We start from the raw sequence: 14,539 nt of genomic DNA, 5'->3' as shown, positions 1-14,539 counted from the left end.
ATCCCCATACATATCAGCAAGCAAGTTCAAATGTTATTTAGAGAGAATAGTCTATAATCAACCTACAAGTCATGGAGTTATAATTCTCTGCATTATGATCGTCCAGCTTGTTGGGTTTTGTTTGTCTAAGATTGGTAAGCACTGCACTTTGTTAACTATCATTAAAACGAACCCTATCTGATGATGGAAAATTTTAAAGATAGTAGTCCTATCTAAGCATAAAGGCTTACCACAACAGACAACAAAGCCCCTACAGTACATGCTTAGCTTATCCATAGATTCTGTATACCCTTACACACGGTAGCAGAGTCACTCCAGGGAAGAAGGAGAACAAAATGCAGTAATGGAAGAATCTCAAAGGGAAATAAGTCACATTGTATCACCAGTGTTTTCATACCTACCCTTTTACCTGCATAGATTTATAGACTTTTGATTCTAATAAGATGAACAGTCAGATTCAAGTCAGTAATTACTTGGTAGAGTAAATTAATTTATGAACAGTTAAAAGTGAATGTTTATAGCATTATGTACCAAACAAGAACATTTACAGTAATAATAAGCTTTTATTAAAATAGTTTTGTACCACCTTACTCTGAGCCATGGGGAAAGCAAATGAGGTTTTAAAGAGATGAACAAATATAGTCATTTGAGAAAGCTCAAATCCATTTCTTTCCACTTCAATTGAAGTCCACCACCAATCCCTGCAAATTTCCACAAATATGAATAGCCACAGGTCCAAGAAAGATAAATTGTACCTTCTGGAGAATTTAGCCAAGACCTAAAACACATATCTACAGTCAAGAAAAAAAATAATTTTTGGACTGAATAAAAAAGAGAAGAAAGCTCTGCCTTTACGAAGTATCTGGATGGACTTGGGCTCAGCCTGCAGCACCATGTATCTACCTTTTACTACAAAAATCACTGAGCATGAGAGAGAATAGCAGTATCACTTGCTAGCCTCCTCCTACAGATCAACCTCCAAGCCTGTTGTCCTCCTGCTTCATGGAGAACCTCTTCTGTGCACTTTAGGAGAGAGCTAACATTGTAATAGAAGCCTTCTCTCCTGAAGCACCTTTCTGAGAGCAACGGGAGAACACGAGTATTTCCCTTTCTTTTTACTGAAAGGAAGAAACGTGAATAGCAAATCATCTCCACAAGTATTCAGTGTACAGCAAGGACTCTTCTTCCCCTAGTTAGGGAAGGACTGCTGATGACTGGTCCCTCCACAGCAAGAGTATTTACTGTGTAGGAGAGGACAGGTGACATCAGTAATAGAGAGGAAACTAACAAGAATGCAGTGTAAGCCCAATCCTTTCAGATACTTACCACAGGCCAAGACATACTGCCTAAATGCTACTACTGGCTATCAACTAGACCTCGCCGTTCGCTTTTATAGCTACTGAAGGAGAAGGACTCAAAGACTCTTCAGGCTAAAAACGACAGAAAATGTCAGGATTAGAAGATACTAAAAAAAGTTTAAAAAAAGAAATGTAGCATGCGAGAAATTCTTGTTCAGTATTCCTGGAAACCCCTCCATATAACCATATACTCTATGTCAAAATAGTTGGTATACACATTGAACATATAAAGGTCCCTAAGAGAACTTGGTGTAACATGCACACCACAGACTATGTACAAATTACTGGGAGGTATTACTGAAAGTTTATTATTAAACTCAGTCAAGTAAAAATGTATTTGTTGCTTGTGACCACTGTCCATACAGCCTCTCGAAGAGGTTTACCTCTTCTGCAATTAGCTAATAAAAACGTGGCACAAGCTGTATCAGACTTCCATTATCTCCTGAAAAAATATTTGGAATACTAGAACAAACAGAGAGACAGGAAAATAACTGAGTCTCAAGATTTTGTCATTCTTTGAAAACGAATAGAAAATATCAGCATGAGAGAGCAAGCAAGCACACAGCACATGCACAGATGCCTAAAACATCACAAAACTGGAAAGATTTCAAAACACAGTTCTCCAAATAAACTACACAGCCTTTGGGGCTGTGCTGCATCAAACTGATGTTTTCTAGATGTAGCTGCTTCCCTTTGGAGTTTGATGTTGGATATCCAAACTGTTGTTTCTCTCTGAATATTTTTGTTCTCTTCATCACCCTCAACTTCTCAGCAGCCGTGGAATATTAAAAAGTTTTAGGGTACACTGACATGCACCCTTCTGCTCTGTGAGGATTCCAGTTTAATCTATTTCTGCTTCCATATCACCCTTCCACATCTGTAACAAATGCTGTAGAGATACACATTTATCAGTGATCTAACTTTCGTCATTTTGAAAGGTAAGTTTTTGAATTCTACTAATTTATCAGAGACCCAGTTGTCTTCTTCAAACAGAACCAGTGGGAGGGGGACAGGGCGGAAACTTCCTAGCCAGCACTGTCACTTCTGAAAGTCACATGAACCTGCAAGCTTGAACACTAAATCAAAAAAATAGTCGAATAAAGTCTACAAACTCTTGGAGTTTTTTAATTCTATGTAGAAATCAATATCAAACATGAAAAATCATGTCAGTGTTTGGGGGGCAAGAGGTAACAAGTTTGCATATATTTTGAGCACTTTTCAGTATGAAGCAACACTATTTTTGTACCAGATGCTGAAAAGCTGCTAGCTTTACTGCATTTATGGGACTGTTCTCAAGAAAATACTGTTCAGAGTCTGCTCTATTAGGTGAGGATCAGCAGTAAAATTGCCATACGTTTAACTCACTACAGTTATTTTATCGGTTGTAAACTGTGCATTGAACTCCAATGAGCTCTGATAGCTCAGAACTTACCTAAGTTCAAAGTTTAGTGCTGCATTACTCTTAAAATACCTGGAACATGTTTAAGAATAAGCAGCTCAGCTGCTTCAGAATGCGCAAGAATTTGGCGTTGCAAAAACGTTAAAGGTTTCTGTCTCTCCCTGCTTACACACAGCACAGCAGCATTATTGATAAAGCCATTTAACTTTGTATTCAGAACCCAGAATCCAGATCAGCTGCTGACTGTGGGGCTTTTTTCAAAAGATCAAAAGATTAAAAGAAATAATGCCTGTTATTTAAACCCAAATCACTGTTACAATAGCTTGTGACTTAGTCTTTTACAGACTTTGCTCTAATTTTTTGTTTTCTTTAAATGAGTAAAAACCTTGTTAATAATTCACTAACCTACTAGTAAAATCATGTCAGGAAAATGAAATAATGAGTGACAGTCATCCCAAAACTTTAATTAAATTAAATCTTAGCATGTTGTTGAAACAGCACCAATCTATAAACGTGCAAGTATTTTACCAGTAATACCAAGGAAGTTTTATAATGTGATTAATGCAAGCCTCCAAAAGCTCATACTCCTATCACATCAACATTAAAGGCTTTAGAGAGCAGCAGCTATTAAAGGGAACTTAGAGAAGGAACCCTTCAGCAGAAGCCACTGCATTTAAAATTATCACTTCAATGACAATTTTATCAATATTAATTCAACAGATACCTTCTTCCTCTGCAACCATTATCTCTAAAACAGCAGAAGGACAGCCAAATGCGTGGGCTTCAGTATTCAGACCGGTAGAAGTCAAGGCCCAGCTCATGGGCTGATGATGCTTCCCTCATGCAGGAAGAAACAAACCCCAGAAACAAGATTGCTTGTTTGCATTTCACTGTGGCCCCACAGCAGTACATGTGTGACAGAAGGAAAATCAAAGCCTATGAGAGCCATTAAAAATAACTCAGTTCCAAACTTAAAATACTTACCTTTCATTTGTAGCACTCTTCCTGAGTAATTCATGGGACAAATAGCTGGGGCTCTGTGCAGACCAACTGCTAACACTGATACCTCAGCTGAAGCACACGTGCAATTAGCTCAGTTAGTCTAATGCTCTCCTAGACTCCCTGCTTAGAAAGCTTTTAAACACAGGTAGAACTGATACAAGAATTAATTTTAGACACTCTGTGGCCACAGAACACGTTCCTGCATCTCTGTAGTCACTAACTCTAGTTCTTCTTTCTTTTGCTGGTTGAGATGCACTTCTACAGTGATTCTTTATTATTTCTTAGTTTTAACTAAAGTAACATTTTCCACTTACAGCTCCTCCTAACACATCAAAAGGGGAAAAGCTCACTGACCATACAATGGACATACCACATCTTTTCTTCATCCCAATTTTTTGTAAAGATTAACAGCATATTCTGTGACAAGTCAATGCCGCAACACAGCAAACCCGCAAGAATCTCAAACTGTAACTATGATCCAATACTACTTGAGAATGCCTGTAGAGCCAAAATACTGCTGTGGATGCTCTTTGCTATCTAGAACAAAGCAACTTTTTCCCTGGTGGATTAATTTTGGAGTTAAGAATTTTGGGGTCATTCCAGTTGTCATAGTGGCTTATTAATAGACTTTTTAAACACTGTTTACACTCAAAACATCACCGTTCAGCTTCTAGCAGACCCACAGTTAACTGTGCTTTCCGAGTATTGATACAGTATACTGCCAAGTGAAAAATATATTCTATCATTTCACAACAAAGCAGAGAGCCGAATCACATGTACAGCTCAAAGGTCCCATATTAAACACTGCCTGAATTTCTCTGGACTCATTAATGGAGTGTAAACACTACAGCAGTAGCCTAGCTTATTAAAAATCTAAGAGGTTCAAAGTTCTCTTGTTGTCTCACTTAAGTGGTTCTTTATCTCCAAAGTCAGCGATTTGCAAATATTTTCACTTTAAAGTTTTGCTAATGTAGCATAGCTGGTATTATTTCTATTCATCAAAATAAGTACTTAGCAGACTAAGCTTGCTTATAGTCCACTCACATTGAAAGATTTAGTCTTCATAAAATCAAGACCAAAATCCCGTTATATTAAAAATAGAACCTAATTCTGTTCCTCTCTATTCCCTGACTTCCAAGAGGATTCAGACAAGAGAAGAAACTTTTCCAAGTATTTGACCATCTACCACTGCATCTAAACTCCTTTTTTTCTCTGCCAGAGTAAGCAACATTGCCAGCAATCCTAGTTTCCAGTAGTAACTGCCAGATAATTGCAGGTAACATACTCTCAAGTTGCCATCAAGTATCCATCACTAAAGAAATTCCTGGGCTATGGATACATCTATCAAAGCCTGTTTGTTCATCACCACTGGAACAAAGAAACTGCTTGATATCCCACCACTTCTCAGTGCTCTAGATTAAATTTGTGACACAGCTCTGAAGACAAACATCAGTTTACACAGTAGTTTTTAAATCAATGTGTGTCTAAGAAGTCCATGAGGGAAGACACAGTAAAAGAAATCAGGTTTTATTTCAAGATCTTTTGGCATTACTGAATATTCCCTTGTTATCTACCAGACACAGAAACATCATCTGTTCCCTGCAGGGGTTAAAGAAAGAAAGAAAAAGATGAACAATTTCAATTTACTACCCTGCAAAGTGCCTATTTGCTTGAGACAGAAATTAGATTGTCACTATTTTACAGAACCTGAAACTTACCGTTCCACTAGCCATTCATATTTAAGCTTAAAGCAAAAGAAAACAAACCAACAAAAAGCAAAAAATAACAGATCAAATAATTTTCAACTGCATCATTATTGCCTGTTCTTCTGTCAAAACGCCCCATGTTACCTACATCAGTGCTGGCCAGGTCTGTGACGGTTGTTAACTCCAGAACACCCCAACCATGGTTGTTAACATCATAAATCTTGCTGGTCTCTTAACGAATTGTGCTTTTAGTCACAAGTCCACCAAAGGCATTATATTATATTGATTGCTCAGCACAGGTTTCTGGTCATCCCTATATTCTTTTTATTCACCTTGATCAAGTTTGTAAAAGAGACTTTCTCACAGAAGCTATATATCTTGTAACTGAGAACATTAACTTCTGTAAAACAAATACATATATAACTTCAAAATATTATTTGCTATTCATCTTCCTCATACAGCAGCTTGGACTTGAGGAGGCTGGCTGGAATCTGAACAAGAAAATTTTAATAAAAGGGATCAGTCTTGAAGAGCTTCCCAATATTACATGGGTCCATAAATATTTATGAAATAGCCTCTAAGTAGAGATTTCATAAAGTTTCAAAGACTTAAGGACACACTTAAGATAATTCACATGAGCATACTAACCCCATTCAGATGGTGCCTCTGTGTGAGCCAGTAGATCAAATTTAGGTATTCGAATATGAACAAACTCTAGGAAGAAACACTTTCTCTGGTATTCTTCTAGACTATTTATAACTTAGACATAGTCTATCTAAATAAGAAAGTGAACTTGAAGCATGTTTCCCTTCCAACAGCCAATACAGAATTTGGGAAAAGAGTGAAAGAAAAAGAGAATCCAACTAATAAAAGAATCTGAAATAACCATATGTGAAAGCCCAGAAATGTCTCAAAGATATTTAGTGAGAAACAATAGAAACAATGATTTTTTTCTGCAAGTAAAACTCAAGCTTTAATAGTAGATGTGCAAGAAAAACTTGTAAAATCTGCATCTTTATGAAATGTTAGGGTAATAAGCAAATGGGGAGATCACATCTACCATCATTACATCAATTTACTCAAAAGAAAAGGATTTTCCAAGTGGAGGGGAGGGAAACATGAGACACAGAGATAAAGCCATTTCTCATCCATCATCCTGGGGGGAGGCTGGGGGTGGAAGAAAGAGGTACCTTAAATAACAGTAACAAGAGTAAATATGTAATAAATAAAATTATCAGATAACTTCATTGCTAAATATTCTGCAAAAGGAACAATTTAATCTGCCACCGAAGGAGTGCTCATCTACCCAGGTACTTGATTAACGATATCATCGACAGACACCCTCACTATTCCTAGATACAGGAGACACTACCTAGTTCCTTTCTCCCTATTTGAAAGGAATTGTTGCAGTACTGGTTCTGTCCATCCTCACTTGTCTAAACTTACCTTCGATAAGGGAGCTGAAATGTGACTCGGGGCACAAAATACACACACATTTTTCATACACTACATGCTGTCAGATTATGGGTTTCTGTGACCAAATAACGAGGTGTCATCTAACAAAATTGTCTGGATGGCTCAGAAGCACGTTCCACATTTTTAAATGTTGTTAAGTATTGCACACATACTGGACACAGAACAAAACAGGAAAACAGCGTCAGGACTTGACAGCTCAACTAGCTTACAAATTTACAAAATTTCAGATAGCATTCAAAGAAGAAGGTGCTCTCTGCACACTTCACCCTGTCACATGGCAGGCAAGTTACTCCCACTTCTACCAAGGGTCAGGTTATTGCTGCTGAGTGTGCACACTGCTTGATCAATACTCCAGTTTACTCCATGTACTACTTTGTCCTTGGCAATACAATCAAGACATTTAAAAAATGTATTAAATTTAATATAATGTTGTAATTTATGTAACAATTAATATGCTACTATATAAAATACATAATAAATATATAAATTGCAATTAATATCTAACTCTGTGACAACAGAGGTGCTTACTTTTGGTCACTGCCACAAACTATTTAAGAAACAGTGGATCTCCTTGCATTTAATTTTTCTTCATAAAAGATAAGAGTCAACTTAGCTCCTCTACTTCATAAGCAGCAATGTCATAAAATATTATCTAGCAGAATGAAATGTTTTAACATACTGAAGACGCATACCTTCAGAGCACCTGTGGAACAGGCTCCAACTGCTAAGTAATTCAACTTTTCACTGAGGATACAGCTGCCAGTGCAGCCATTTCCACTAATTCAATAGTCAGACTACATTTTCGGCAGCAAATGTATGCAGTTTAATAGTTCTATTTAGTTTACTTGTGAATAGGTGTAAATCTTTATTGTCTTCTGCCTGTTTGTGCATTTTACATTTAGAGAAGTTCTTCAGTGCCAACTTGTAAGTAAATTCTGATGTTTAAAAAAATATTTTTATTTCTTAAAGAAAACAGTAAAATTGATTTTTATTCAGTTCTGCTCAGTTCTCCCCACTACAAGAGGAAGGAGGTTTAACTGAGTATTTATTTTGGTAACTATTTTGGTCATTCCACAGAAGAACCATAGATCCACACCCCATCTTGCTACATGCCTATATGTTCATGTGCTTTTACCCTTCAGTGCTGCTCACCTTTAACAAACTATGTGTGCTGCCAAAAATGCCAATTCAGACTGCTGAGTACCCTACATGATTATAATATAATTCAAACCCACACAATTAAGAAAAAATAGTTATTGTTGTTTTAGTTAGAATGAAAAGATTCTAGCAACAGACTGAACACCTTTTATTACAGATGAGCAGACTGCAACAGAATTGAAAAAAACCCCAAAACCAACTTCAAGACAGTTAACGTATCTGTCGACACAGTAGTTTCAGATCTGGTAAACAGAATTTTCCACCTAGCAGTTTTGAGTCTTTCATGTTAAATGTCATGTTCATAAACAGGTATGTGGAATGACATTAAAGAAAGAAAATAAACCACTTCTACCCACTAAAATCAATACATTTCTGAGAGATTAAAATACATGATTATACAATTACGCAAAAATGACAAGAATGCTGAACAAGCACCGTTTTAAATATATTTAGATATTAACAATCTAAGACAGTTGACAACTTCCAAAGAATTTATACAAACCAGTCAAAATTCAGAGAAGCTTTGTATTACTAAAATTGAGCCTTCTGTGTGACACTGATCTATCAACACACAGGAATATGTTCAGTGGTAAAACTAAAATGCTCATTGTTAGAACTCAGACAAACATCGAAATCTGTTTGTATGCACTAGAAGCTACCCTTCGGGAAGCTCTTAAAGCTATTATTCACTTATCTTCCATTTGTTTTAAGGATGTTTTACTGTAGCCTGAAAGTCTTGGTTTATATCTCACCCATTTGTGTTCATAACTTCCTTCTCAGATACTCAATAGTAAAAGTCACAACTGAATATTTTGCACTATTTCTCTGCCTAAAGCATGCTTGGAAAGGGTCAGCTATAGCAATCTTTACAAGATGACTGAGTGCTTCTATATTGCACAAGATGGACACCCCTGAGAATATTCATGTACTCAACAGAGAACGGGAGCAGGTATTCCAAAACATTTTTTCGAACAGGCTTGTTCATCTGGAAATAATACAGCAACATGTTAAAATGATGCAAAAATTACATATGAATTTGGAAAAAGCTACTAGAAAGGGAAATTACCAAAAAACTAGCATGTTGCCACAAAAGCCAGCATCCTCTTTTTAACAAGTTGTGCTTTTGAAGGAGGTCCCCCCAAAAAATACTTTTTCAGTAAGCTTGGCTTACCTGGCAGTAGTTAATTCCAGTTCTTCTGCTAAGAATTTAAAACTCTGAGAGCCAGGAAAATAAACAAACATAAAACCCCAACCTCCTGTAGGGCATCTCTGTAGCTTGGTCAGAAACAGCTCTGTATTTTGCTTCACGTACTTTGGGAGAGGAGGTCATAGAGGGGAGGAAAATGTCAAAACCACTAATATTTTCTAAGCCATGCTTTCTAAAATTAAAAATACAGAGTGTGAAAACAAGTGCTTTGCAAAGATGACTTTGCAATGAGAACACTACTATGCCACTGACTTTCAGTATTAAAGCTTTGCCTTTTTCAAACGAAAGCATGTATGTGGAGAATCCCACCCTATTCCCTGCCCCGCACTTTAAGAAAGAGGAATTGCTTCATCCACTACATCCTTGAAGAGCAAATCTTAAGCACTGCCTGTAGACAGAACGATGCTATTTTAATCAAAGTTATTTAAAAATCAATACAGAACAGCATGGAAGCACTGACATTTAAACCTGTAATACAGCTTTTATACAGGTAATTGCACTTTACTGATATTAACTGAATGTACCTTTCTTACAAAATTTCCACACAAAATATGCCAACGACTCCCAGTACCTCCCTACCCCTTATTTTTAAAACCCAGCAGAGCAAGGAAAAGGTTCAGGAATCAAATGGATAACTTGAACGAGTAATCATACTATCTGTCCATCGAGTAGCAATGCTGCTTAAAGAGTTCTCATTTCTAGTCTACCTGCTGCTATATTGTTGGAAAGATCACACACCTGCTCCATCTAAAAGGTAATGGAATGGGAAGGAGGGTGAATTTTTCCCCAAAGTGAACTGGTTCCTTCATCTGAACCTCCACAAACCCTCCTGTAGACAGGACTACAATAGGAAAAGAGCTAGTTAACTTAGCACCACAATGGTGGAAATACCCTTGGAACTACAGCCCAGCAATCAATTCTTTCTGGATGATTTTCAGCACGGCATGCAATTTTTTTTCTCTATTCTATTTCTAGAATTCTAACAGCCCAAAGAAGCAAGTAAAAACAAAAGCAAATAAACGTCCCATTTTTTCTGTGGTCTCAGTTTTACAAACTCATGTAAGTCACATTTCTTTAGCTATATTAACACGTTAACTGCTCAGATGGAGCAAAGTGTGCACAAAATCTGCAGACCTTTCATTCAGCTGGGCTCTGAGCACGTATGCGAACAAACTAACTTTAAATGAAACTAATCTGATGTTACAATGCATTTATTGTATTCTTAAAAGAAGAAAAAGATGCGTGTTTGGTGTCTCAACTTGCTTTTTCCTAATTATATCATCTCCCTGCCTAGAAGTTTTCTTCAAGAAATCTTAATGCATCACTGAAATACAAGCACATTTACATGACTATTTAAGATGCACAGGAGGGGACAAATGGGAGGGAAGGGCTTTGCAATCACTTACCGAAATATAGGAGTATGACCAGGCTTTGGTTTGTTCCAAGTAAAGTGCGAAGGAACAGAAAGAAATTGGTCTCCAGGCAAATCTTTTTTCAAGGTGTGCTGAGATCCAGAGCAGTCATCTACTGCAGTTTCAAGGGATGACGATAAGTTACCCTGTTCTTCAGGACAGATATCTATTTTTCCAGATAAAGTAGCAGTCTGATCCTCTGAGGTCTTTCTTGTTTTTAGAGGAATATCAGTCTCCGTACAACACTGAAATGGTGAAAGGCCAGAATTAAGGCCTTGTACGTTATGGATGGAAGTGTTTAGCCAGGTGTCTTCTGTTATGCTTCCTCTGGGAGAATGGCCAGGTGATGGAGTTGGAGAATGGTGAGGAGAGAGAGAACCAGCATAGCATATCTCAGCACTGGAGTGTCGTCGCTTCCCACAAGGGGATGTAGGTCTTGATGAGGGCCTTGATGTTGGTCTAGGACTTAGCCAATTTTCATCTGTAATACTAGTTCTAGGAGAATGACAGGGAGACTGTCTAGGTGACAATGCATGCCCAAATCCATAAGGCTGCTGCCAAGATTCGTCACTGGGGCCTCTTGGAGAACCACCAGGGGATGCCAAGGGAGAGCCCAGGGTAAATCGAGCAGCTGCTTCATTTAGCTCCGAGTCTACATCATCATACACATGGGAAATGGATTCACAAGAGGAAGCATCTGAAAACCAACTTCTGGATGAAATGCTGCTGGCAGGGCTTGGACTAAGGGATGATTCCCTATATGATGGTTCAAGAGGAAGATAGAGATGGTCCCGTGAAGGCCTTTCCATATATTCATTTTCTGTGCCATTTGTGTGCAATTCACCTTCATTGGCTTCAATCCCTTGATGACAATTAGGTGAAATAGATGTAATTTGAATACTAGGGCACTCAAATGGTTTGGGTCCGCCTAGTGGACTATATTTGGATTCTGGTACCTCACAAGTTCCGTCGTAGTTCTTATGACTCTGAATTCTTGTAGGTGGTGAGAGAGGAGTGGAGTGAGACTGCAATCCATGGCGAGGAATACAAATTGGCTGATTTACAGAGGATGACGGTTGGTCTACATTAAAGATGTATATGGATGCACAGTCATCTGACTCAAGATCTGAAAACAACATTGATGAAAAAAAAGGAAGAGAGTCAGAATGCAATACTTGGAAAAACGTTATAAACAAACCTCTTTGTTTCCCAGGTATGGCCTGCTTTCAACATCCTGGGCATTTCTCATCACACTAGCCATAAAAAATAAAGCTAATTCTTCATTTAAAATTTTCCCCAGCTATATTCACAGCTAAATATGACTATGACATAGTTTTCTGTCATAAATCTTGTTTTCAACCAGATTCCACAGCTTATACACATCTTCAGTGGCTGAAAATATAATACACTCAGAAAATGGGTTTAAAATCTTGAAAGCATCTAAGCTGAAACACTCAATTCAAATTTTCTATATCATAACTACATTCCATTCATAAATAAACATTTTCAATCATAATCTATTAAAAAAATAGTACTTTGGACATGAACAGGACTATGATACTTTCTGCAAGCTCACTAAGCAATACTTAAAAGCACTGGAATACCGCATCCATAATATTTATCTCCTTTAACACCAAAAAGCATCTTATAATGACTCAAACTTCAATAAAGACTACAAACATTCAATCAAAAGAGACCTAACAAAGAACATTATTATAGGTATTATGAAGAATCTTACTCCAAAGATCTTTTTTTGGTTGCTTAGAAACTCTCAAGTGCCCATCCCACAGAATACCTTTTTTCAAGTGCAGTTTCACAAAGTTTGAGCACAAGTTCAGGGGAAAAACAAAACAAAAAAAAAAAAAAAAAAAAAAAAGGCAAACCAAAGTATTCTCAGATCTCACTAACTTATCCAAATTACAGGAAATATTCCAAAAGAAAAACAAGGAATTGAGAGGGAGTGCAAGTCCAGTTAATGTAGTCAGCAGCTTTGTCTCATAGAACCAAAGCAGATTTTCTTGCCCCACTTCTCAATATTGAATTAACTGCCAGTATGAGACATTTCTTTGAAACAAGAGTAGAAAACACAGCCTTTATCTTATTTTGTAACCACTACGCCTCCACTCCTGTTTCTTTCTCCTTGTAAAATAGAGCCTTCCCTCTATAATTACAGAAAGTAAGTATGCAGAAGACCCCTGGTAGTTCACTAGTCTATCATCTCTTAGCAGATGAAATTAAATGTTCTTGGACCATCCCCATTAGACACTGAAACTAGCCTCAAAATCTGGTAACAATATTGTCTCTACAAGTCAAGTAATTTGCTGAATCACACTGAGAAATTTTGATCCATCACTAACATTTAACTTCATCCTTAAAACTACACAGTTTCTAATGTTTTGCATGTGGAGTTTTACTTGTTAAAGTTGGGGTTTTTTTCAGCAGAAGAGGAATATTATGCAGAAGCATAAATGTTTCTGCAAACTAAAATGCTCCTGTGTCAAATATGATGATGAGAAATCATGTTCATACAACTATTTTCTATAAATCCAGAATGAATGGCATTAATTGCATCTCTGGTATTAGCTCTTTTTTTCTTTTTAAAACAGTTATTATCCTGAGTATCTGTAGAATATTTAAAATAAATCTAGTCTCTCTCACAATCAGATAAAATATCCAGACAGGAAGCCATGGATTTTAGGCTTTCCATGGCAAAAAAGAGTATGTTGATGAAATTCTATTATCAGTTTCACTTAATAGCAATCAGCTTAAAATTAACTAAAACAGAAAAAAAGCAAAACAGCATCTCCTCAGAGACAACAAGGGAGCATTTTCAAACGGAGAGAAAGCATATTGTTACCAAGGAATGGACTATGTTCCTCAAATAAAAATTTGATGAAGGTTCATGGGCGGGGAACAGCTCTATTAGTAATCTATCTTCTAAAGGAGGCACAAAATTGCATTCAAGACTAGTAAGTAATTTTACAAGCATTGTGTGATTTTATATATGTTGCATATAGTCATATTTAACAATTATCCATATTATATAATTATATCATTAGCTACTATTATATGTTTTAAGAGCACAGAAAATCAGTACAGGTTAATTTCTAAATACACATACACTAAAAAGATCAGGATACTTAGGAAGGACTCTTTTGTGTATTGTATGATAAATTAACACAAGCTCACTACACTGAACACCACCAAAACTGCATTTCCCTATCCTTTCACTAGGATAACAAACATTTTTTAAAACGTAAATTGGGAGTCTTTCTTTTTGACATTTCCCATCACAAAACATGAAACGCAGATAGTAGTTAGTTACAGGTTTTCCACATCTATCGGTGTATTTGTGTGCAAGATCACAAATGTTTCCTGACTCATTATTAGTATTAGAAGCCTAGGTGAAGAGATGAAAAAGGTAACCCTAATAACAGCAACTATTCAACTACTCCAAACTTAGAAATAAAATGGTTATTGGTACAGAAAATTTGAAATAATACAAAAAATCTGATAGGAAAACAACAGTTGGATGTCTTCAAGTCCTGTGCGTAACCATTAACTGTCATTAATGGCTTCTGGAACAGTAGCAGCACATTGTTTGTGCTTCAACTCTCTCCATTGCAAAGAGTCCTACCTCACTTGCAGCAATATTCAAGAAATCTTAAAATATTTAAGACAATTCATCCACTTTCAACGTCCCTGGGATTTACAAAAAGCAGATGTACATTCAAAATTTAAGTTTCACAGAGCTGAGGTGGAGAGATCAGACTAGCACAGAATTAACACCAGCTGGGAAGAGCTGGGGAAGAGGTGGAGAA

At 36.9% G+C, this 14,539-nt stretch overlaps 1 protein-coding gene across 3 annotated transcripts in view; it reads right to left on the bottom strand.

Moving 5' to 3' along the window:
- NFATC3 (nuclear factor of activated T cells 3) overlaps positions 1–14,539 on the bottom strand; it is a 71,993-nt gene that overhangs the window by 42,985 nt on the left and 14,469 nt on the right. For all 3 annotated transcript variants that reach the window (XM_030470996.1, XM_030470998.1, XM_030470997.1), the window contains exon 2: positions 10,713–11,844. In XM_030470996.1, coding sequence (XP_030326856.1) covers positions 10,713–11,844 — 1,132 coding nt within the window. The remainder of the gene's footprint in view (positions 1–10,712; positions 11,845–14,539) is intronic.

The sequence above is a fragment of the Strigops habroptila genome, chromosome Z (assembly GCF_004027225.2).
Source record: "Strigops habroptila isolate Jane chromosome Z, bStrHab1.2.pri, whole genome shotgun sequence".
NCBI classification, from domain to species: Eukaryota; Metazoa; Chordata; class Aves; order Psittaciformes; family Psittacidae; genus Strigops; species Strigops habroptila.
Note: the sequence above shows the minus strand (reverse complement) of the source record. Positions and strands in the feature narration are given on the sequence as shown.